At 56.0% G+C, this 24,802-nt stretch overlaps 2 protein-coding genes across 4 annotated transcripts in view; both read right to left on the minus strand.

The window, feature by feature from the left end:
- The window catches only part of CHD5 (chromodomain helicase DNA binding protein 5), a 59,462-nt gene extending 48,850 nt beyond the window's left edge, over positions 1 to 10,612 (minus strand). For 2 of the 3 annotated variants that reach the window (XM_042952765.1, XM_042952764.1), the window contains exons 1-2: positions 10,410 to 10,612; positions 842 to 966 (exon numbers count right to left, since the gene is read on the minus strand). In XM_042952765.1, the coding sequence (XP_042808699.1) occupies positions 842 to 966; positions 10,410 to 10,488 (204 nt within the window). In that variant the 5' untranslated portion in view covers positions 10,489 to 10,612. Of the gene's footprint in view, positions 1 to 841; positions 967 to 7,223; positions 7,317 to 10,409 lie in introns of those variants that run through there. The other variant, XM_042952766.1, reaches the window with a different exon arrangement.
- A 6,322-nt stretch (positions 10,613 to 16,934) lies between these two features.
- Positions 16,935 to 24,549, minus strand: RPL22 (ribosomal protein L22). Its single transcript, XM_042952198.1, has 4 exons — positions 24,473 to 24,549; positions 22,590 to 22,694; positions 19,834 to 19,958; positions 16,935 to 17,136 (listed from the first exon to the last, which is right to left on the minus strand). Exons 1-4 carry the CDS (start codon positions 24,482 to 24,484, stop codon positions 16,992 to 16,994), a joined length of 387 nt encoding a protein of 128 aa, XP_042808132.1. The 5' UTR covers positions 24,485 to 24,549; the 3' UTR covers positions 16,935 to 16,991.
- Positions 24,550 to 24,802: the final 253 nt, after the last annotated feature.

Consider the following 24,802-nt stretch of genomic DNA (forward strand, 5'->3'; position numbering starts at 1 on the left):
CAGCGGAGGGAGACGGAGACCGGCCTGGACAAACGCAAACATATGAAAGCGGGTCCAGAGGAAGAAGGGAGGGCGAGACCCGAGGGAGCGGCAGTGGGTATGGGGGAGGCAAGCGCCAGCCTTCCCAGGCTCTGAAGGCCCCTCGCCCTTCCAGCTGCTGAACTACCCCCCCAGCCCTGCCCCGGCCTCACCACTGCAAAGACACTGCCCACCTCCAGCCTCCTTCCTGGCCTGCGGTTGGGGGAGGGGGCGGTTCCTGCTGCACCCTGTGCCCGGGAGGGAGAGAGAGAATTCAGCCCTGCCTGGGGCACCTCTGGTGGTCCTTCATCTGTACTTGGGGACCGGGCAGACTCAACCTAAAAGCCTGCGGCCAAGGAACAGAGAGCATCGGGCCTCCCACCCAGGTCTGCTGCCCATGAAAGCAGCTGGGGGAGGGGGGGGGCGGGCGGGCATGTGCAGGAAGCACGAGGCCCCAGGATCCTAGATTCCACCTCCCCGGACATCGTCCACAGAGCCTCAGGTCTTGTGGGGTGAGAGCAGTGGCCGCGGCCAGGATGGGGGTCGGTCCCTGCATCCCGGCGTCCTACCAGCCCCAAACCACCAGTGCTCTGGGACATACAGACCACGACCCTGGATCATCCCATTTATGAGGACAGGGCATTTCAGACCCGGCCTGTGAAGCTCTGTACACACTGCTTTTGGTGCCTCGCACTCAAGTCCAGCTCTCAGGACACCGCCCTGGAAGGTTCTCCGCAGGCCCAGGCAGAGCAGCCAAGACCCCATTGGGGCCCTGACCCACCCCCAGCCACCCCGACCCCAGCAGGACCACCCACCCACGCACCTCCTTCTTCTTCCGTTTCCCTTTGGACCTGTTCTCCTTGAGCTTCTTGGATTTCTTCTTCTTGGGAAGGCCCACAGGCTCCTCAGGGAAGCAGTCATCGAAGCCCCCAAGACCATCTTCTTCTTCTGGAGGAGTAAGAAGTAGGAGGGGGTTACTCCGCCTCTTCCCTCAAGGTGGCCCCCAGGGACGCAGAGGAAGAGGCAGGGCCCAGTGAGACGGGCAGCTCCACAGGCACCCACCTGCCGGGTCGGGTCACGGCCACCTGCCAGGTCACGGCCACCGGCCTCCCCAGCACCCACCCCTTCCCTGCAGACCTTGCCCCTGCCCCAGGCTCCTCCCAAGACCTCAGAGCCACCACCCCACACCTGGTGCATGGAGTCCCAGGCCTCAGGCAGGCTGTGCCCCATGTCCCCACTTCTCCAGACCTCTCCTCCCCTCACTGTAAAATGGGACCGTAAAGAACCCCCCCCCCGATAGAACCCCGCCCCGATAGGAGAGAACAGTGTTCTGAGCACAAGTGAGTGATTAATCATGAGTCCTCGTTGACACGACCCCCTCCAGGGCAGAAGCAGCCCCAGAGAATCACAAACCCCCTCCAGCTGGCCCCGGGGAGGGGTCGGGGCCTACCCGCGCCCTCCAGAGGCCCACAGTGTGGCCAGGAGACGGCTTGTGAATGCTGGATGGTGCGGACGCACGGGTCACATCACCCCAGGACCACGTGAAGCCACACAACAAGTGTCCGGAGTTGGGAGGGAGACCAACAAGGAGGAAGCCAGAACCCTCCCTTGATGAGGCTCGAAGACCACATCGCGTCTCCCGCCCGAACCGGCACGCGCACCCCCACGCGGTGCACACACCCCCAGTCACACATGCAGGATGCCAAGCACATTCCGGCTGGGCACCCAGGAAGACGTGAAATTCCACAGAGAGATGCTGCATCCGCCACACGTGGGCTTTCCACAAGCGGCCACGCTTCCCTCCCTCCCTCCCTCCCTCCCTCCCTCCCTCGTGAATTTAAAAGGCCAAGAGGGGAGCAGGACAGGTGTGTGCGCAGCGGGAAATCTTTGAAGAAGCAGCTGGCTTCCAGCTTCATGCCACCCCTCCATCCCCACCCCTGCCAAAAAGGAGAGGGCTTGACGTGTGGCCCCAGGGCCTCACTCCCACCCAGGAGATCAGCAGTGAGAAAAGGGCGGCGAGCCCCGAGTCCCCAGTTGGGGGGACGGAGAGTCAGACGTGGGCCATGAAGGGGACAGTGGCGAGGGTCCTCTTGGGAGCAAACAGCGACAAGAAACGAACCCCCCAGAGTAGAGCTACATCCAGAAGGAAGCCACGGAGTGTCCAGAGTCCACAAAAGGGGTGCTGCATGCCAGCCCGGGGGCCTGAGCACCCCCAGTCAGGCTATCCTACCCGCCCCCCTACCGCCAAGTGTGCCCAGGGGAGCAAAGAGAAGAGCCCCCCGGGATTCTGGCCGTGCGGGGGCTGGGGCGGGACACACAACAGGGGATCTCAGCCAGGGCGGGTCTGCCACCCCGTGACCCCGAGGAAGGTGCCCAGGGGACTCTCATCGGGAAAGACGATAGGGTGTCCCCACTGAAATAAGTTAATAGAAACAGAGCTCGCACCCACCCAGCCCAGGAAGCCTGGACCGCTTGGCGTGGCATTTGACCCCAGCAGCTGCTCGACATCAGATGCTCAGACACGCGTGTGCACACCCAGGACACACCCACATCCGGCCTCCTGTCCTCCACACAGGTCTCCCTTCACCCCCTGCCTGGGACCCCAGTCCCCCAGAGTCCCCAGGGTCGTGTGGGTGCGGCTAGAGGGCACTGGTGACTCCAGTGGCCAAGCGGACGCCCTCCCACCCCGGTGCCCTACAGGACCCATTCCCACACGCACCACCTCCCCACCAGGGGCAAGTGGGGGTTGCACCACTGTCTGGGCACCCGTCTGCCCCAAGGCCCCCCTCTGGGGTGGCCGGGGCCCCTGGAGTCCGCGGGGATAGGCAGCAGGGCAGGCCTGAGTCCTAGAGCCCTTCCCATCCCGCTGGGCAAACACGGGCGTGCAAAGAGGCAGACTCCAGGCAGGACCTCAAGCTGCTGCTCGTGGTCACCGTGCCAGCCGCCCCCGAGGGCCAGCTCAGTGGTCCTGGCTGGCACAGGGGGGGCATAGCTGCCGGGCCTTTGGCCGGGGCCATGGCACACAGGGGAGAGCAGCAGGGGAGCCAGCCCAGGGCTGGGTTTGATGTGGGCCAGGTCTTGAGTGGAGCCAGGCCGAGGCAAGGCTGCACAAGCTGACCCTGTCCCGTTTTGTCCCTCTTAGCCCTGGCAAGGGAGGGGCAGGGATTTTTCAGACCGCTTGAAAACGCGCACGGGGACCCCCAGAGGCGTCCTGAAGTGGGGGGTCTGGAGGTAGTGACACAGCTGTCCGTCGACACCTGCCCACCCCCACCTGCCCCCACCTCCTCTGGAGCCGCGGGGAGACTGCCTGGGCAGAGCCACCCCTGCACCCTTGCAGTGCCCAGCGCCAGTTATGTAACAGGCTCAGGCTGATGCAATCGGGAGGGGCTCTCTCTCCCTCCTGCCACCTCCCTGAGTCCCCTGTTCCCTCAGCAGGGTGGTCCCCAGCCCGGGGAGGCCAGCTCAGCACACAGTCACCGACTGGCCAAGTGGCCAGCAGAGCAGACAAGGGGATGAACAGGTGTCTGCGGGAGGTTATCTGCCCGGGGCGGAGGGCAGAGGGTCGGGGGATGCCCCACACCCCAGCCCTAATCCACGCCCAGAATGAGCCTCAGAGGACAAGGCCCCAGACCCTCTGCCCATGGACAGAGCCCCTCCTCCACTCCCAGAAGACCTCACGGCCCAGGGCCATCTGCCTGATTAAACCCCTCCTCCAGGAAGGTTCCAGAGCTGGAGCATCAGGATCAGGACCCCGCCCTGCCCACCCCCATCTCTGACAGACCCTTCCTCTCCCTGCACAGATTCTGGTAGCCCTGAGGACACCCCAGGGCTGAGCTCTGTGACGTTCCCCGCCAACACCTCATGACTCCCCAGCACCCCGATCTCACCCCGGCCTCATCTCCCCGCCCTCCTTCTTCTGCAACATCAGGAGAGCTTCCGAAAGCCAGACCCTCCGAGTTATATCCAAGCACCCTTTCCTGGGCCCGTCTGCTGCTCCCCGAGCCCCCAGCCTTGTACCCTCCTCGGGGGGGATCCCACTCGCCCTGGGGTGAGGGTCCGGGAAAGACCAGCCCCAGGACTCCGTGCCCCGCCAGCTCCTGGCCCTTCCTGGCAGCCCCCACAGCCCTCTGGCCCCGCCGGGCTGTGCCCTCCCGCACCAGCCCTGCCCCTCCAGGGCCGAGGCTCCATCGATAAACTTGGGCTATAATTAGGACCCATGAGCCTTGTTATCTCTGCTACCTCCTGAGCTTCCAGGTCGGGAGCAGGCTGGGGGGCAGGGGAGGGGGTGTGAGGGGGATGCTGCTCCAGAGACAGAGAGACGGAGACAGGCAGCGGGGTGGAGACAGCGGGGCAAAGAGAGGTAAGTCTGCTGCTTTTTCCTAAGCTCACCCGCGGCCCTCCCACCAGTTCCCTGGGCACATGCTCCGGTGCCCCCCAGGCTGCCCTCACTGAGCCCTTTAAGGCTGCAGCCCAGCCAAGCTGGGTGGGCCATTCTCGGGGGTAACCCGGCGTAACAGTGCAAGTAACTACGTGTCACCTGGTGCCACCTGCACTGGGCTTGAGGAAGGTCACGTGTGCTAATTTGAACCAATTTGTCTACTCCACACAGGAACCCTGAGAGATGGTACTATCATTACCCCCGTTTGCAGATGAGGACACTGAGGCTCAGAGATCTCACGACTTACCCACATAGCTTCACAGCCAGCAGGTGGTAGAGCCAGGAAGGAACTCAGACGGGTGTCTCCCACCACCATGCGTGGTCCTCACCCCGGCCCCTCTCCGGGCACCGGAGCCTCCCCCAACCCCCCACCCCCACTCCAGAATTCAGACTTACCTCATATTTATTTAGCAAGGCCTTTGTGCCGAGCTCGGGCCTCACCCTGGGACCAAGGTGACTCAGATCACCCCTTGGTCTGGAAGGTCCCACAGGGTCCCTCAGGGTCCCACAGGGTCAGAGCTGGTCCACACGCTCACCGCCCCCCCCCCCCCCCCCGAGCGGGTTATGCTTTGCCCAGCTCCTGCCCCCTCCTCTGGGCAAGAACACAGCCCCCCGGGGAGCTTTGCAAATGCAAGGTGATCAGATTATGGAGGGAAAAGTTAGGTCATCTGATCTGAGGATGGTCGAAGGATTCGGGGCCCAAGCTGGGTGCAGGGACAAAAGCTCCACTGCCAGGGTCCAGAAAGGCAGGCAGATCTGCCAGCGATGGGGACCCAGCTCAACGTCCACCATCGTCTCTGGGTCTTGGGGAGGAGGCTCCTTCTGTTCTCCATCCCCAACCCACCACCAGGCAGGGGACAAGAGCTGGTGGCCAGGGGAGTGTAGGCTTCCAGCTACCACCCCTTCCTGGCAGGTTGCCCCCAATCCCTTTCCAGATGAACCTACTTCTTCATCCTTAGATGGGCCTCACGGTGCCGTTCTCATGGGGTGGAGACTTAGACGTCGTGAGACAGAGTGAGTGCTCAGTGACAGCAGGCGGAGCCCGGGGCCCCAAAGCGGGTGGCAGAGAGCGGGTCTCCAGTTTGGGCATTGCCAAGCCAGGGGTTCCCAAGGCCACTCTGAGGCTAGCCAAGGGACAGGGCACCAAGACCAAGGTTCCCATCAGTCTTTGGAGCACCCCCACACCACAGGCCCTCTGCTGATAATGGGGAGGAGGTCAGTACTCCTGTCCAAGAGAGGATTGATAATTTATTTATGACCTTTACCAAAACCCAGACATCACCTCACTGGCATCTCATCAAAGAGAGTGTCAGTTCTGAGCACTCTGGGCAGGCAAGCAGGGGGAAGAGGTGAAGCTTTTACCCTAAGGGACTGGGGACAGGAAGAGATCAAAGAAGAGAGGACAGGGACCCAGGGCAAGCAGGGACAGGACCCCATGCAAAGCCAGAGCACAGGCAGGTAGGAGGAAAGAGAGACAAGGAGGGAGAGGATAGAGAGACGCACCTGAGGGTCAGGGACAGACACGGACAAAACAGGGAAAGAGAGGGATAGCCAGAGAGAGAGAGAAACAGGGGCAAGCACTCAGAGAAGACAGTGAGACAGACATGGGGACAGAGTGGGAAAAAGAGACAGGGAGAGAGAAATAAGGACAGAGCCAAAGGCAAGGCAGAAAGTCTCAAAAGTTGTACCTGCAAAAGCCCCAGAAAGTTAGATACCACATACTGTGTTCGGAGAAGATATTCAATAAATCTATGTTGGGGAGGCAGATGGATGGATGAAGGATGGACAAGCTGATGGATTGCGGATGGATGGATGGATGGATGGATGGATGGAGAATGGGTAGGATGGATGGATGAATAGATGGTGGATGGTGGATGGATGGATGGAGAGTGGATGGAGAGTGGGTAGGATGGATGGATGGCTAGATGATGGATGGACAGACGGATTGATGGATGGGCAGATGATGGCTGGATGGACAGATGAATGGATGGTGGATGGAGAATAGATAGGATGGATGGATGGATAATGGAAGGATGGATGGATGGATGGATGGATGGATGGTAGGTGGTGGATGGAGAGTGGCTAGGATGGATGGATAATGTGGGCAGGATGGCTGGCTGGTGAGTGGTGGTTGTACGGCTGGTGGTTGTTGGCTGGTTTCATGGTTGGATAAACAGATGCTCGGTGGGAAAGTGCACACATGGGTGGGTGGATTAATAGGAGGGCTGCTGACTGAATAAATGGACGAAATGATAGACAATTCGGAAGGAAGTGACTATCTCACAGGCCAAGGCACTGGGCAAAGCACGCTGGTCATTTTCCCTCCCTCCCCCCAGCAAATGGTATTACATACAGGCTCCGTGGAGCCCCCAAAACCCACGTGTCCCCAGGGGAGGTGCAGTAAGCTAGGAAAGTATGAACCTTGGGAATCATGGCCATCACTCCTTCCTGGATCCTGGGCTCCAAGAAGCCTAAGATGCTCACATGACTGGGGTCAGCCCTGTGGGCATGGGGACATGGGCCAGTCAAGTGTCTTTGCGGCCAGAGTGGTCACACTGTTTGGCCAGCAGAGAGGCTGGGCTCACCAGCCCTGAGAAACCCACCCCTCCGGCTGTAAGTGATTGACTGGGGTTGAGCAGGCTGGGAACTTTAGAGGAAAAGGCCAGGGGCATCGAGCCACTCCCTCTCTCCCTCCAGCCCCACCATGGCCTCACACTCCCAGCCCTCCTGCAGCCCAGGCCCCCGTGCCCGCCCCCCCCCAGCTTACTAGATGAGGGTGCAAGTCTCAGAAGCATTTCCTCGGGGAAGGTAGGTCAACTGCCCCCCTTTGGATGGTGCCAATTACAGTGGTGACAGTTTATGGGGCACCTATTATGTGCTGGGCACTGTGACCTAAATGTTCCACGTGCACTGTCTCACTAGCCCTCACAATAACCCTCTATGAGGTAGCTAGTGCCATATCCCCATTCCACAAGTGGGGACACCGAGGCACAGGGGCTGGGGAGTTTGCCCAGGGTCGGTCAGCTAACAAGCAGAGGCAGGCTGCACCTGACCCTTGAGCCCTCCGCTCAACACAGGCTGGACACAGGCTCGCCCACCTGCCTCGGTGCCAGAGCACTGGTGGCGCAGAGCCCTGTGTGGGAAACAAGAACACGGCTGAGGGGGAGGGGAAGGTGAGGCACAATGGAAAGAAAGATTTGACAAGAGACGCGTCCAACCGCTGCAGATTTGAAAAATTAGCGTGACTGCGCCCCACACACTGGCTCCTCCCCGCAAAAGCCGTGACGTTTTGGAAGCAGCTGGCCCTAGGTCCGAGCGGGTCACAACCATGAGCCCAGGCCGAGGGCCACGGGGCAGCTGTAATGGAGGGCTAGGGGGCCAACTGGCTGGCACTTCAGGAGAGACGCGAGGCCCGGGCTGAAGCCGACGCCGTGTCCAGAGGCCAGGCGTGAGCTAGGGACTCCCAGCCCTCAGACGCCGAGACCACAAGCATCTCTTGAGCACCCAGGGTGCCAGATGCCAAGCACGGCAGGTGATCAAAGGAGTCGCCCTCGAGACGGGGAGCCCACTGACACAGAAGTAACCTGGTGCGGCCAAGAAAATAAAGCATTAAAATTAAAAATAAAATTAAAATAAAATGGCCCCTGAGAGGGACAGGGGTGGGGCCGCGCTTGGGCCAGGCCCAAGGAGGGCCTCCCCGCGGAGACATGTGCGCGTCCTGGGACTGACGTGTCAGCAAGGAGGCCGCCATGAGCAGAGAAAAGAGCAGGTCAGACAGAGGTCACAGCCAGTACTCAAGGGCAGGACGGAGTCTGGAGTTGGAGGTGGCGTTCCAGAAGCATCCAGCAGCCCAGTGTGGCTGCGGCTGGGGAATGAGGGGGGAGACGAAGGTGGTATAGACCAGGAGCACATTGATCTACCCAAGCAGCGGGAGTCTGGGTCTGATCTGTGCTTACAAAGGTGACCCTGGCTGCTGAGGGGAGGGCGGTCAGGGAGGACTGCTTAGGAGGCTACGAAGTGGACCAGGACGGTGCCTGGGGCCAGGGACACAGAGAGGGAGCTGGGAGCTTGGGAAGGCTCAGGGCATCACGTCTTGCAGAAAGACGGGGCTGCAATCCCCAGGCCAGAGGGGCCCAGAGCAGGACCTCTTCCGGGCCCCTGGGGACCACCTCACCCCTCCACCTCGCCCTGCCCCAGAGCAATGGGCACAAGCAGGGAGAACAGGTGGTGGGCAGGGGACTCTGACAGGGACCCAACCCCTCTGGCCCAAACAGAGTGAAGCAGGAGCCCATCAACCCTCCCCATGCTCTGAGCCCTAACACAACCAGGGAGAGGCAGAGAATGGGGGGAAAGGGAACAGGGGACCCCCCATCAGGGGTTCCGTGAAGTCCTGGAAATAAACCTGTTGGTGCAAGTTCAGCTGTCCACTGCCCCATCAGTGCCACAAAGGGGCCCCGCCCCAAGCACCACTGGGAATTACTGAGGAGGACAGCTTAGGGAGGAGCCCGCCTCCCGGGGAGAAAGCAGCCATGGGGTTTCAGTGCCTGTGCTGGGCCTCTGTGTTCCCTCCCAGAAAATGGGCCTAATTCCTTGCACCCAGGGGCAAAACAATGATTGTCCAAGCAGCCCCACCCGTAAGGGGCCACCTCACCCCCACTCCCCTAAGGCTGGCAGGCCCTTCGCAAACTTGGCCGGCGGTCTGAAAGGCGGAGTGAGGCCAGGCTCCCTTAGGGGCCCAGTCTGTGTTAAAGCAAGCCAACAAGTGGGGGGGTGGGGAGGAGGCCCCCCAGTGGGCGGGGCCACCTGGTGGGAATCCCCTCTCCAGGAAGCCTCCTAGCACCCGGGGGAGCTGCTGCTTGCAGGGCCCTCCCCTTCCCGCCCCCTGCACACAAGAGTCGGGGGACCCGACGACGACGTGTAGAATGTCCCATCCGCCCTCCCTGCAAGGCACTGTTGGGGCCAGACAGCACACTCTTGGGCTCGGGAGGGCCCCTGAGCCTCCCCCAAGTCTCTCAGGAGCCCAGAAAGGGCCATGGGCTTGGCGCCGGGCAGCTGAGAAGAGTCCACCAAAAGGGAGAGAGGGAGGGAGGCTGGCTGACAGGGTGAGGCCCTGCCCAGCTGTGCCAGGGGGAGAACCGTCCCAAACAAACGGTGAGCAGTTAACTAAAGGACGATCCAGCAAGGTTACCCCGGACGCACAAGCCCTGCTCATGCTGAACCCTGAGAGGGGCCCGCCAGGGCTGGGGCGGCGGCCCTGGGCTTCAGGCCCGTGGCCAAAGCTGGATGGGCTGGAGGCGCCGGCGGCCCGGGCAAAGTGTTAGGAGCGACGGCCCCAGCACCCCACGGCCGGGAAAGGGGAGCGGCAGTCAGTGCCCGAGCGCCCCGGCCCGGAGCCCTCGCGGGCCCGGGGGGTAGGGGAAGCCCGCCCCAGCCAAGGCGCTCGCCGGGTCCCCCAGCACGGCCGGTCCTCGAGCCGCTCCGGGCCCCACCCAGCGCGCCCCGGGGAGGGAGGGGGCCGAGGCGGGTGGCGGCCGGGTCCCGCCTGCCCCCGCGAGGCCAGAGGCGCGCGGCGCGGGTCCACAGCGCGGGGTGCGCGGCGCCGGGCGCCGAGCGCGATTCCCGCCCCCTTCAAGGGCACGCGGGGCTGAGCCGGCGGCGCCGCGCCCCCTCCCCGCCCGGGGGCGCCCAACGCAGCCCCCCGCGCTCCTCCGCCCGCGCCCGGTCCGCGCCGCGGCCCGGGAGCCCCCGACCGCACCCCGCCCTTGGCCCGCCCGCGCGCCGCGCCCCGGCGCTCGCCCGGCCCCGCGCCCTTGGCCGCGCGGCGCCAGCAGGGCGGGAGCGCAGTCCCGCGGCCCGGGCTCCCCTCCTGCGCGCCGCCGGTCCGGCCCCGGGCCCCCGCCGGGCCCCGCGCCCCGCGCCGCCCGGCCCCGGGCGCAGCCGGCACCCCGCTCACCTGACATCTCGTCCTCGTTCTCCATCTCGTCCGCGAACAGCCGCGGCAGCTCCTCCTCGGTGCCCAGCGGGCCCCGCATGCCCGGCGCGGGGGGGAGGGGAGGTGGGCGCCCCCCCTCCCGCCGGGCGCGGTGCCAGCCTTAACCCGTGCGCGGCCGGACGGGCGCGCGCGGCGGGCGAGGCGGCCTCGGCGAGAAGATGGCGGCCGCCTGCCCCCCCACCCCCCCAAACCTCCACCCCCCCGTCTCGACCCCCTTCCTCTCGGCCGCCCTCGCCCCGCTCCCCGCAAAGCCCGGGCCGCTCCGCCCACCGCGCCCCGCAGCCCGAGTCCCGCAGCCGGCCGAGGGTGGCGGCGGCAGCGCCGGCGGCACGGCGGGGGGGCGGCACACATGCCCGGATTGTGACGTCCAGTCTGTTGCTGTGGCAACCCCATCCCATCGTTCCGGCAGCGCGACTAGTTAACAGCCGAGAACAAGTTGGGGGGACTAGTCCTGAGCCCCGGGTGCAGGGGGGCGCACCCGGCGCTCCGGCAGGGGGAGCCGTCGAGGCGCCCGCGCGCCCAGGGACCCGACGGCCGAGCGGGCCGCGGCGACTCGGGCGAGCCGGGCCCGTTGGGAGGCGGGGAACTCGCCCCCGCGCACCCCTGGAAGATCCGCCACCACCGTCGCCGCCGCCCGGGACGGCGCCCTGCCCCCCCCCCCCCCCCCCCCCGCCGAGTCCCCAAGGGCGCAGGGGAGGGGTGCCCTGGGCGGCGAGCGTCGAGCTCCCGCACTTCCACTCACATGCACCGAGAACCTGGCTCGGCCCTTTGGAAGGAAGATCGGAAGAAAAATGTGTTCCGCACTTGGGGAAGGGTCGCTCTGGAGACCGGGTGCGATTCCTCCAGAAAAATGCATGCAGGCTGGCTCCTCCCTCACCCCATGGCACCACGCTCCCACCGCCCACGTGCCCTCTTCCAAAACGCCCCTCCAGGCGAGGTCCGGTCTAAACACCTCCAGAGCCCCTGGGGGTGGTGCGGATCTTCGTTGTCTGTGCCCAAAACTCCCGCTCAGAAGCGACACCTGTCGCTGGGCGGTAAGGAGGCGCCGCCAACAGCCCTCAGTTAAAGGTGAACATGAAGGCCGAAGCCCTTGGGAACAAGGCTGGAATTTTAAACGAGCGCGGCCAGTCTGGGCTGCCGGAGGTGTAGAAGCTACTCAGAGAAGGCCAAAGTTGCAGCAGCCCTTAGGATGGTCAGTTCTCTAACCCTAGAAGAGCCAGTAAAGGGAGGGTAGGTACCCTTGTCTCGCTGCCTCAGTCCAGACACGTTTGGGGGAACCCACTGGAAACCCATGTGGCTGCCAGGGACCCACAGGATCTGCCCGGCTTGGGAAGCAAGAGAGAGGGGTAGTGTTGTCTCCTCTCTCGCACCAACCCCTCTGGCCTTGGCTGAACACCTGCCCCGTCCTGGCAGGGATTGACCAGTAACCCCTGGCACGCTGGCATTAACAAAAGGGCTCTTTTTCCTGGGGCCTTTGGGGAACCAGGAAAGTTGTGACTGCCTGGTGAGGGCACCCCATGCAAAACCTCTCGGCGGGGGGGCCACAGCCCAAGCCATGAATCCAAGCTGTGACCAGAAGGCGATGGATGGCCCGGGGGAGTTGGAAAAATGTGTAGGCAATTTTTCCTCCCCCTTCCGATCCAAATGAATTGGGAGCAAGCCCTGAAGAAAAGCTCCTCATCATTTATTCCTGGGTACAGGCAGGTCTGTCCAGCCTCCCGGGTCAAAGTGCAGGGTGCTGGGGGTCCCCTTCATCTGCCGGGTCACTTGTAAGCCACACTAGAGAGGGAGGTTGAAGCATCCCAGAGCAGGTGGCCTGCAAGGGCAGAGGGAAAGGCAGCAGGGAGTTGGGCTAAGAAAGCAAAGGGCTTCTCTGGTCTAAGGCTGCATTTCACGTCACTGAGCGTCTAGCTCAGAGGCCCCAAATCGCCAATGCTTTAGCCAGCCTCCGTTTTCCCTGGCAAGGCTGCCTTGCTCTTTCCAGACCTCCAGTCTTTCGGAATGTTAACTTATCCAGGGAAAAGCCGGAAGCACCATCAAACCTGCCCACCCCTCGGCAGCCCCGCCCCCAACCCCTCCCGGATGGCAGAGGAGGTCAGGACCCTTCCAAAGGTTCTCTGTCCCACTTGAGAGAAACGTGGGCTTACAGGACCTCCTATCACCAGAAAGCCCCCACCTCGGGCACACACCGCTAATCTTGGGTCCCATTCCCAAGGCGAGGCTGAGACAGTCAAGACATCATTCAAGGACAGTCCCACCTGCCGAATTTGGCAACAAACAGTCCAAATGCTCACATTCCTAGACCTCCCCCCGCCCCCTGGCCATCCCATCTTGCAGAGGGCTGCGGCTCGGTCAAGTTACTTACCCGCCAAAAGCAAAACTAAGCAAAGACTGCAATGGCAGAGACAAAGGGATTTTTGACTAGAAATCTCCGAGAATATTTAAAGGAGAGCTCTGATTATTGTCAAACTATCAGCAGCCGTGACAATGGACCACAAATGTCTGATGTCAAAAACAATCCCTAAAAAGGTGGCAATTCCATAAAGACCGCAATTCTGAGAATAAGCCTATCCATAAGGTTCCAGTTTCAGGAGACAAGCTCCTCCTGTTGGCTGATGAGAGCCTAGAATTACACCTGAGGGACAATTCAAAATCAAAATCATTTTAACTATACTGCTTATGAGGCACCTTCAGCAAACACCCCGATCAGTCTCCGTCCCCGGGCTGCGTGGACTCCTCATACAGGCAGCTCTCAAGCGCTGCCCGAGGACAGTTCTTTACCCACATATCCTACTTGTGACCACCTGACGGCGCCGTGAAGCCCCTGTCCCTACGCCCCTCACGCGAGCCATGCAGTTCTGCCCCGGCCTCCTCTTAGCGGCTGAGCCGCATCGCTGGCATCGCAGTGTCTTCTAAAATGAATGGCAGGAGCCCCCGGGTGGCTCAGTCGGCCCTGTGTCAGGCTCTGGGCTGACCGCACAGCCCCATGCTTGGGGTTCTCTCTGTCCCTCTCTCTCTCTCTGCCCCTCCCCGACCTGTGCACGCTCTCTCGCCCTCATAAATAAAACAATAAATAAAAATAAAATGAAGGGTAAATGTCCCTAACGCACCAAGATCTCCCTTGTACCTGGAGCCTGTTTCTCAAGACGGCAGTCTTGCACTGCCTGAACCCAAATCACTTAGAGTTGCTGGGGGTGTTTCTCGATAAGGCAGACTTCTGGGCCCCACGGCCCTGGGCCAGAGGAAGGGGTTGTCTAAGACTTAAATCATCTTAGGGGTTCTTTCTGGGTTCTAGGTACGGTAGCAGCCAACTCAGCCGGTCAGCACAGCATTAACAGACAGTTTTAGCTTGGCCAGAAATAGCCTAGAAAAAAAGAATGTGAATTCTCAGATCCTCCCAAAGAGAGGCAAGATAGGAAAATGTCTAGATTACAAATTCTTAGGTTTTTGCTCCCCGAGACAAGCAGCATGGTGGCATCCTTTAAAAGGCAGCCCTTCACCGGCTTCCTTCGGCACCTCCTCCTCACCCACCAGGCCTCTTCCTCACCTTCCTCCCTTCCAGAAAGGGACGCAACCTCTACAACCTGTTACCCCAAAGAAGAGGCACCCGACAAGTCAGTCAACACCTCCAGCAGGACCCCACCCAGGCTCTCCCCAGCTTCTGACTCTGGCCAGCCCCACTCTCTGTCCAGGGTTACCAAGAAGACATGTCCCCATGGTACTGCAGAATCTGTCATCTGGCCAATGACCCACACATCCTAGGTGTATGCCCCCCCTCAAAGGGAGCGGCCAGCACCACACTCTGCTTCCAACGCTGGATAAGCTTGGAGCAAAGCCACGGGAAGGACCGTGGCAGCAGGAGGAAGCGAAAGCCAGGTTGCCAAAGCCAATTTCTAGGCTCTCCTGAGGTTAAGGTGACAACCAGGGGACAGGCCAGTCTATCACCTCACTGGAATCCTGCTCACCTCCTAGGTCATCAAGTATCCTCTGAAAAGGCTGTGGTCTAAACGCCCCCAGAACATTCCATAATTTTGATCAGTTTGTCTTTACAAGTATTTGGTGTGATCAAACTCCCCCACTTTGTTCCCTGTCTTACGCACAAGTTGTTTCCGCCTGCCAGGCGCCACTGGTGAAGTTAGGGTCCATGTATCTCAACACTTGGTTCTTCCCAAAAAGATAGGAAGAGAACACTACTCAGAAAACAAGCACCTTTAACCACTGAAAGTCACAGGAAAAGGTGGGTGTCACTGAGGCTTTTGAAAGAAAACCAAATACTCAACCTTTAGCCCAGAAATGGTACTGGTGACCAGAATCAGCTAAGAACAGGATTGTGCCAGCTTCCTATTCCGTTGCTTTTATGAACGAAAATCTTGGCCTGAAACTCTCCATGACCCCCCTCCCCCCCGATTCCTGGGCTGTATTTCCCATGGAGCAGGTAGGTCATCAGTCAAGAGATGAAAAGGAAAGTGGTCTAAAGGTGGTCTGGACACAGCTGGCATAACGGGCGTGGTGATTCAGGTTCCCATTACACATCCTCCATCAGAAAAAGTCGTTTGCAAATTTATTCTCTCGGCTCTGGATCTGACCCGGAGAGTTGGGTCACGACCAACTCCAGACTCTCACCGAGGCACAGCTGAGGTAAAGAAAATGGGAATAAAGGACACATTTTCTTCTCAAGCTTAATGAAGACCAAGGTCATTGTTGGTACAGCAATTAGCAGGAAAAACAATCTGTCGCTAAATAGATTAACATGCCAATCCTTAAAAAAAAAAAAAAAAAAAAAAGGCTTGCACAGTAATAGTAGCCATGTGTTAGCCACTTTAATATAAAATGTGATCAAAACTCAATTACAAGAGTTCAAAAAGGCATAGAAAAACCAATGAGTTTCAATTTTATTACAAGTTTTAAAATTTGGGAGCAGTTTGGGGAAAAAAAAAAACTATATATGCTAATTTTAGCCCAGGGTTAATTTTTTACAACCAAACTAAGAATCACTACAGGCGAACATCAATGCAACAAACAAGTACAATTTGCAAACCCAGGTCATAAACTTACTAACAGTTAACGATCACGATCACGATCACGATCACGATCACGGTAGGGACAGATCATGGTAGGGACTGTGGCCAAAACCCAGCTGATGCCTCAGTTACATCAGAAAGAAACCTCGCCTTCACACATGCAAACAATTCTGCTTCACGAAATTTGCATAGAAATAGAAAATGCTAGAGCCTTTACCACAAATGAAATTGCAAAGATGCAACATGTTAAATTCAATCCAAGGAGCACCAAATGTGAAATTGGAGCCAAGGTAGGACTCTAATTTCCAGCTCCCCAACCAGCAGAGCCCAAGAATGTCAGGTGTAGAAATTAGCTGAGGGAAACTCTTTAAGAACATTTTACACTGTAGTTTTAAGATTTTGCAGACATTTCTGCAGAATTGTTTAGATTTTAGAAGGGCACCATAAGGCATCAGGGTCTCTTTTCAAAGTCACTCCCAAATACTCTGGATTCTCAGTTGGCAACGACACATCTTTACAACTTAATGACCTTGCTCAGATCTCCAGCCTCTGCACACAAGGCAACGAAATCCCACTTTCAGTCTGGTCCTGCTTAATGCAAGTTTGTAGGACTGGACATTAAATCCAGGCATGGCCTAGGTGGCTCAGAAGTGACCGTTCCCTTGGCACGTCCGCACTGTTTCCCCGTCTCCTCGGCATGAACCGTCTCTCAATCGCTTCTCCTTCGCGCCCCACCCCCGTGACAAGGCTCCAATCCTGGCCAGATGCACAGGTCCATCTCTGGAAGCTCTACCACCGCTCAGCTCCAGCTCCCCCTGCTGGGGGCCAAAGGGACAGTTTGTTGCAAAGAGTTGTGGGAACAGTTTTTATTTACAGATTCATTTTTGTGCACTCTTACTTTGAAAACCTGGGACTTTTATAAGCACTCTCCAAATTCTTTCCTGAAGAGGAGAATATGCAGCGGTGGAAAAGGACATCCTATTTCTACAGGAAGAAAAAGGATGTACATAGTAGTTATGTGCATCGAGTAATTTGTAATCAAAAGGTGAAGTAAATGCCCCAGAACCTTGCACTTTTATCGACGCTGCCCTGTTCCTGCAGGAAGCAAACCTCAGAGAAGTCACTGGTTTTGCTCTCAGTGGATTAGACGTCCCAATGTTTGTATACCTGAATCTTTTAAGAAAAGCACCAGGTAAAACGGTCACACCTTTTGAAGTAAAATAGTGACTAACTGAAGTGCACACACCTCCACACCCTTTAACCACCTGCTCAAGGTCAATTCATGGGCAGTTCCCTTAAAGGAGGTTATTTCTATTTTGGTATTATTACCACAATAACTAAAGTTTTTAAGCAGGAAAAAAAGTCTAATTACAAATAAGTGAACGGCAGCCCAAATGAAGCCCTTTTACTATGATTTCCAATTTTCTGGTCAATCCACACTGCAGTGATACAAGGAAAACCACCATTTTGGTTCCCAAGTTTTATTGAAGAACTCATACAAAATATTTCAGATAAAGGAGTTTTAATCCTCATCTTCCTCCTCTTCCTCATCTTGGTTTATCTGGAAGTAACGCAATTCGTAACTCTCTTTGCTGTTAGCAACTACGCGCAACCAATCACGTAGATTATTCTTCTTCAAATATTTTTTGGTGAGATATTTCAAATACCTGCAGAGAGAGAACACTTGAGAACTCACCACAGGGCTCCGGCATCTCCAACAGTCACTTGTATAAAACCTGTGCATTCAAACCATCACCATTCAGGGTGTTCTCCCAGCATCCAAAAAGGGCAAAGGTAAGGCCGATATACCCAGCCAAGGTTCTAAAACAAGCGTCAGCCACATTTCATCTACACTGGCAATAAAAATGAGGACACACAAGGAGAGGTCACAGTTGTCGGTTAAACACAGCACAACGCCTATGAAGTGGTTCTTAGTGACCACTGGAGAAAGATACCACAGTAGTGATGACACAGTTAAGTACCCGATCTTAGTACCTTCTACGGAGAAATCACTGGGTTTCTAATGAGCTCCAGGTACTTCCCGCATCTCACCTCACGGATTCTAACCTCCTTCCGAGGTTGTTCGGATGACGGGGATTGTCTGTCATACACTCACTCCGGCCAGGAGATGCTCACCACCCAACTCCTGGGAAACAGGACGCCACCCTGCCACTGCCCTTGCTCCACCTCTGCAAGTGACGGCACTCAGTCCTTTCAACCTGTCAGCCTGACTGCTGGCGTGGCCTGGGGGACAGCTAAGCAGTCACCACAGCAAACTGCTTAAAAAACTGGCTGTTTTCACAAAGGCAGCGACTGGCTTCTGTGCTCAACATCCCAACTGCCCACAGCCTGCAATCGTGTTTCTCCTCTCACTTGTTGACTTAGGAGGCCCTCGGGCATCTTCCCAAACCCAAAAGGAGAAGAGGGAGCAGAACACCAAACTAAGTCCCGGCTGGGCAAATTAACCTTTCCAAGCCCCACTCTCCCCCTCCATGAAATGAGACTCCTGATACTTACCATCTCTTCAGGCTGTCACAAGGACTACGTGAGCCACACAGGCAGACCGGCAAGGACCCAGATAGGAACGGACCAACAAACTCACCACCTCCAGGAAACGAGTACTGCTCAACAGCGTTACTTACGCCAACAAAGCCATCTTCACAAAGATGTGAAGATCTCAGTTCAATCCTATCCACTTTCCCCTACATAAAAATAAATCAATTTGGTCGTTCCATCTAAAAAGTATTCTTTTCTGCCATATACTGTTTCTACCATATTGTATTCAGGTGAGGTGCTTAATTTGAAAGTCCAGGTGGCTTAAGATTTTTCATAATTTTTAAATTAAACCGCCTGGGTGGCTGAGTTAGTAAGTGTCCGACTCTTGATTTCGGCTCAGGTGATGACCTCCACTGTGAAGGCAGAGCCCGCTTGGGATTCTCCTCTTTCTGCCCCTCCCCCACTCGTGCATGTGCGCACACGCTCTCTCTCTCTCGATATAAATAAAAATTTAAAAAAAATTTTTCTTTTTCCTTTTCTTATAATAGGATGTTGGAAAACTAGGTAAAAAGCTACAGAAGTGCGCAAACAAGAAAAAGTCCTGGATTAGGAATACCTAGAACACTTCAAGAAAACCATTACCATCCAGAAAGGAAAGCGAAGAACACAGGGCCCCTGTCCTCCTGCACTGGGGATGAACAATCTGTGCCAATGGAAAAGGTGTCAGGAGCCATTCTCACAGCCAGCCTGGTAAACGTCGGGGACAGGTCACAAATCACAGCATCACCCCCAGGAGCTCTGCAAAAGCCCAGTGTGTCGCAGGCTTTGTACGGCCTGGAGGCCCTATGGTTGCACCCATCTCTCGTGTTATCAAATCTCCTTCTGGGGGTGCCCGGGTGGCTCAGTCGGTTAAGCGCCCACCTTTGGCTCGGGTCCTAGTCTCACAGTTCGTGAGTTCGAGCCCCACATCAGGCTCTGTGCTGACAGCTCAGAGCCTGGAGCCTGCTTTGGATTCTGTGTCTCCCTGTCTCTCTGCTCTTCCCCTGCTTGTGCTCTTTCTCAAAAATAAATAAACAAACATTAAAAAAAAAAAATCTCCTTCTGCACAAATAACTGAACCAGGCAGAGTAGGAAGTCACCTCTTGACTGATAATAATTAAAGCTAAAAGCAAAAGCTGAATTATACCAAATCTGTCCTAACACACCTTCAAATCTCCCATCACTTGATTCAGTCTGATTGAAAGCTCCTAAGAACATGCCAGGCTCTGGGCTAGGAGCCAGGTATAAACCGGTTCAATTCCTTACAACCACCATACAATACGGCAGGACAAGCGAACTGAGGTCTCCGACTTAGAAAAATGGGCCCACAGGAATTAAAAGGATGGCTTCAGTCTAAACTGAGATCTCGGAGTCCTCATCCAACGATACTGGCACTTACAGGGAACTAAAAGTAGAATTAAAAATGCAAGCACATTGATCGCGAACACTGAAGAAGGTAGAGAACTGTCCTATCGCTGTGCTGTGCACCTGAGCCCAGTACAACACTGCATGTCAACTATACCTCAATAAAATAAAAACGAAAGCCCTCCACTGATCTACAGGGAAAGGAGGCAATATTCTCATTTTCAGTACTGTCTAAGCAAGTCTGAGCATCTTGCTTGAAATACGTTAGCCCGTGAAAAACAAAATTTTTAAAACTACCAAAAATTGAATGCTTTCAACCCCCACAGGATCATTCATTCAGTGCCTCCTTGCACTGGACCCTGTTCCAGGGATTAAGGGATGCAAGCAAAAAACAAATGGGGGGGGGGGGGGGGGGCGGGACTCAGAGATGGGAGGCTGGCAGGTAGCACTTTCCTGTCCCATACCTTTTGGAAAAAGGCACCTCAGAAGTGACCGTAATCTTGCTCTTGCTCCGTTCGATGGTTACAACCCCTCCACCAAGATTCCCGGCTTTTCCATTCACTTTAATTCTCTCTTGAAGAAACTGCTCCTGTGGAAATGGTCAAATCGATCAGTAAGTGAAGCGACAGCTTGGCCCACTTGTTTTATGCTCTTAATACTGAATGAAGACTTGTTTCTATGTTCAGTCTTCAAAAAAAAAAAAATTACAGCACATATTTAGCTATTAATATGAGGTCTGAAATCTAAGAATGGAAATTAGAAGACAGCACTACTCAACTTTATTTACACGTGGAACATGAAAACATCCCCACACGAACACACGTGACTGCTTCCACACAAGGTCAAACAAATGTGCCTCTACACAAAAGGCTTGACTGATGAGTCAAAAGTAAAGAATAGACAGGAAACCTAGGGCCAAACTGTTACAAAGTACAGACAATTCTGAATCTAAGGAGTATAAAACACTGCTCTCCGTACCATGAGAGGAAATAAGTCAGTCTTCAACCTAGCAGTAGGAGCAAAACATAACACAGACCAAAACAACTCTACATCAGCTCAGGGGCCGTTTGCATGGCCCAGCAGAAGGGCAACAGCCCAGGAGCCCAGAAATGGCACTCTTGGCAAAACCCCCTGGAAGCCTGGCACCCACCTCCATGGGGTGAATTCAGCGGTCTTGGTCAAAAAGGAGGACTCCGGGGGTGCCTGGCTGGCTCAGTCAGTGGAGTGTGCAACTCTTGGTTGTGGGGTGAAGACCCACATTGGGCTTAGAGCCTACTTCTTTAAAAAAAAAAAAAGGGGGGGGGCGCGTGGGTGGCGCAGTCGGTTAAGCCTCCGACTTCAGCCAGGTCACGATCTCGCGGTCCGTGAGTTCGAGCCCCGCGTCAGGCTCTGGGCTGATGGCTCGGAGCCTGGAGCCTGTTTCCGATTCTGTGTCTCCCTCTCTCTCTGCCCCTCCCCCGTTCATGCTCTGTCTCTCTCTGTCCCAAAAATAAATTAAAAAACGTTGAAAAAAAAAATTAAAAAATAAAAATAAAAAAAGGGGGGACAACTCTGGTTCTCTTGCTGTTACAAATGATATGAAATCCCTCCAGCCCCAAATCCCTACAATCCTCTATTTAAAAACTCCAAGGGTAGGGGTGCCTGGACAGCTCAGTCAGTTGAGTGTCCGACCCTTGATGTCAGTTTGGGTCATGATCTCATGTTTCATGGGTTAGAGACCCACATCGGGCTCTGCTCTGATGGCGTGGAGCCTACTTGGGATTGTCTCCTCCTGTCTCTGCCCAGCATGCACACACGCACTCTCTCAAAAATAAATTTTAAAATACATACATACATACTCCAATACACTGTACGTTAACTGAGGACAGAGTAGAGTGACTAAGTCAGAAATCTTGATTTCTGCATCTTAGACTCAAGTTTTTTTGTTTTATCCTAAGAAGGTTCTAGAAGGAAAAACAATTACACACAAGTGAGTGTAAAGGCAGGGAGAGGGAAGCGATGCCAGGGAAGGGCCAACACAGACACAAGCTGGAAGAGGCCACAAAGGTTAGGAGGGAAAGGTGGCCACAGAGAAGAGAAAAGTAACGTTGTTACACAGAGACTGAGGAGCCAATTAAGGGACTTCCCGCAGCAACAGAGACACAAAAGGCATCACATCACACAAGGCAGGGACACGCAAGAAGTTACGGGCATTCACTGTTGTTAGTGGCCATAGGCTGAACCTCTAGATTGTTTCACCTGAAAATTATTCTTGTTGTAACATTATCTTTTGGCAAAGAGAAGAGCAAATGGGAATTTAAGAGCCTCTGCACAAGAAGTCTGAATTCTGGGACGCCCGGGTGGCTCAGTGGCTTAAGCGTCCGACTTCGGCTCAGGTCATGATCTCGCGGGTTGTGAGTTCGAGCCCCGAGTCGGGCTCTGTGCTGACAGTGTAGAACCTGCTTTGGATCCTGTCTCCCCCCCACACACACACCCTCTCTGCCCCTCCCCTGCTCGCACGTACGTTTTCTCTCTCTCTCAAAAATAAGTAAATGTTCTAAATAAATAAATAAGTCAGTCAGTCAGTCTGAATTCCCCAGACACGGCTACCGAACAGGTAAAGAGGAAACTGCCAAGTTGCACAGTCAAAATATGGCAATGAGGTTAATTTTTCTAGGGCCAAATATATGGGGTAAAATATCAATACAAAGCGGGATATGGGAAAAAAACAAGCTCCAATTACAAATCAGCAAAGAGAGTATTTTAATGTAAACACTGAAGCCCTGATATCTAATAAAAAGGAAAGCCCAAAGAAACGCTGCCATCTGTCCAATACCCATAGCCCAGCAGTCAGGCCGGGTGGAGACAGCCCCTTACTCTGTGAGGATCAGGGCCCAGTGCTTATGCTTCAACACACCAACGTGCCAAGCGGGTACTGGATCCAGTGGAGTTGGCCGTTTCCTGGGAACTCGGAAGTAAATAAAACCACTTTTGGAAACAAAAGGAAAGAGGCGAAAGAAACTGAGGCAGTTCCCTAGCATTGATGTTTACTCCTCACCACCGATACACATGAAAGAAAGTGAGACTTAAAAACAAGTAACCAGACCAACTTCCGGTCTGTGTGGAGCCAGAACCAGAGATGCCCACGAGCAGGAGAACAGAAACGTGCTCCAGCAGGTTTTCTCGGCGACATCTCAGAAGGTCCCTCCCTGTCCTGCGTGGCAGCAAGGGTGTCACTTACGAAATTGGCAGCATCCATGATTCCGTCTTCTACAGGGTGGGTGCAGTCCAGAGTAAACTTCAGAACTTGCTTCTTTTTTTTGCCCCCCTTCGCCACAAGCTTTTTCTAAGGTGCGCAAACGATACACAGATGAAGGCACGACCGGTATGCCCCTCCCCTCAACCACCAAAAACATAACCGAACCAAAAACGCCTGAGATGGAAAAGCCCACACAAATCCAAAATCCGCAAGCGACCTGCCCTGAGGGGTGATACCCAGAATGCTGCTTTGTAAGCTTAGGGGCCGGGAGTCATGCCCTTTTGAGGGGGAAATTCTAGCACTCTGACTTACTTGCCCTTTCCAGCCTCCCCCATCTCTCTGGGCATGAAAAGTCTGTTACCTTATAAACCACAATAAAAGGAACATTTTCTTTTATTTACCATAAAACTTTAGAAACACAGTTTCAAGAAACAGTGCATACTTTATTCCAGGACTAGGGCAAGCATACAAAGTATGCCTTGCATATCTAAAACAAATTGAATCTGAAATGAGTACTTGTCCTAAGTCTCCAGATTAGGGTCCTGATCCGTTTAACTGCTCACCTACCTTCTTGAAAACCACAGTGGGAACTGCACGTCCCAGCAGCGCATCTACCCCAGCAGGGACAAGAAAAAGACTCAAACTTTGGTTCTAATTACAACACTACTGTCGATTTCTAGGTTTTGATTTAAATCATCAGTCTGAGCACATCCTGCAAGGATGCAGTCCCTTTACTCTCACAAAGCTCAGTCTTCTCCCTCTGCAAACTCCAACATCACTAAAAAAAGCACCTGTACGACCTTACCTAACTACTTGCAGTTCCACCCTAAAGAGTTTTACAGACTCTAAAAAGCCTTTTCCAAGAACACGCCTGGTCCCCCTTCACGTTTAAAAAAATTTCATCTACCATTTGACTGGCTCAACTTGTCCAACATTTTAGCTACTCCAAAAATCACGGACTTCTCTTTAAGACATCTCTTCCTGGTAACCTAAAGGGATGCTTTAAGATCTAGCCCCGGACAGACACAATCAGCAAGTAAAAGACCTGCCCACAATGGGATCCACACCTCCCATCAAGGTTTTAAATCAAAGGCATACAAATGCAGAGAGGTATTAAAAGCCTGCCCCGGCAGAAAAGAGTAGGTAAGCCGAAAATGTTAACGGTGTCCCAACAAAAGGGAGGCAGGAAAACGACTTGCTCGAGGCAACATGTGAGGAGGGCGAGCTGCAGGCCGAGTGACACGAGGGCGCCACACGGCCGGTCCCAGCCCGGCCGGGGCTGAATGGAGGTGGGCCCTGCCCTCGACCAAAAAAAGTCTCTACAGGTGCGCCCTGAGGAACTGCTTCCTCCATGAATACTACGAGGGTCCTCAAACCCAGGCCCCTCTCTGAAAGCAAGCCGGCCAGACACCTTCCGTGGACATTCCCACTCGTCTCCAAGTCCCGGGTGTAGGTTACCCGGATATGCGACTCCCGAGAGTGGCAGGTCCCCTTCCTCTTCCCCGCCCTCCGCCCAGGTAGCCAGGCCCAGACCCTGGCTGCCTCACGCCACCCGGGCTCCCCAGGGCCCTGGCCGGCCCAGGCTGTAGCCTGGGCGCCCCAGCTCCCGGCTGGCCGCAGACAGCCGCCCGAGCCCGAGCCGCGGGCTCCGCAAACTCCGGGGCTCCTCTCGCGCCCCAGGCCGCGGCCTCCTCCGCCCACAACGTGCTGGGCCCGGGGCGGCCCTGGCCCGCTCCCGCCGGCCTGCCAGCCCAGCCTCGGCCGGGCTCTGCAGAGCGCCGTCCCGCGCGAGCCGGGCAGGAGCCGGGCCAGCGAAGCCCACGTGCTTGCCCCAGAGCCGAGGCCTCGCGCGGAGCCATACTAACCACGGGCGCCATGGCGGCAGCGGAGGCAGAAAGGGAGGTGGGCGCACTACGCAGACGCAAAGAGCTCGCAGCGCGCAGAGCACGCAGGACTCAGGCCGTACCAATCGCTCGGCCACGCCCCTCGGCCGCCACGATTTCGCCCTGTTTTGTACGATCGGGGAGCGATTGCTTTTGCCTGAATGCGAAGCCCGTCCTATCGCAGGCCTTAGGCAGGGGGGGCGTGCTGAGGAAGGAGGCCCTGTGGCCTGTCCCACTGCAAACGATCGGAGGGGGGAGCTAGACTGGATGAGCCCAAAGAGAAATAGAGGGTTCGCTCTACTTTTGAAAGTT

This window comes from Panthera leo, chromosome C1, assembly GCF_018350215.1.
Source record: "Panthera leo isolate Ple1 chromosome C1, P.leo_Ple1_pat1.1, whole genome shotgun sequence".
Lineage (NCBI taxonomy): Eukaryota > Metazoa > Chordata > Mammalia > Carnivora > Felidae > Panthera > Panthera leo.

Coding starts and splice junctions, on each gene's coding strand:
- RPL22 (XM_042952198.1), bottom strand. Junction 19,959..22,589: donor TCATGGATGCTGCCAATTTC/GTAAGTGACACC, acceptor CCATTTCCACAG/GAGCAGTTTCTTCAAGAGAG. Junction 17,137..19,833: donor GAGGTGCCTTTTTCCAAAAG/GTATGGGACAGG, acceptor CTCTCTCTGCAG/GTATTTGAAATATCTCACCA.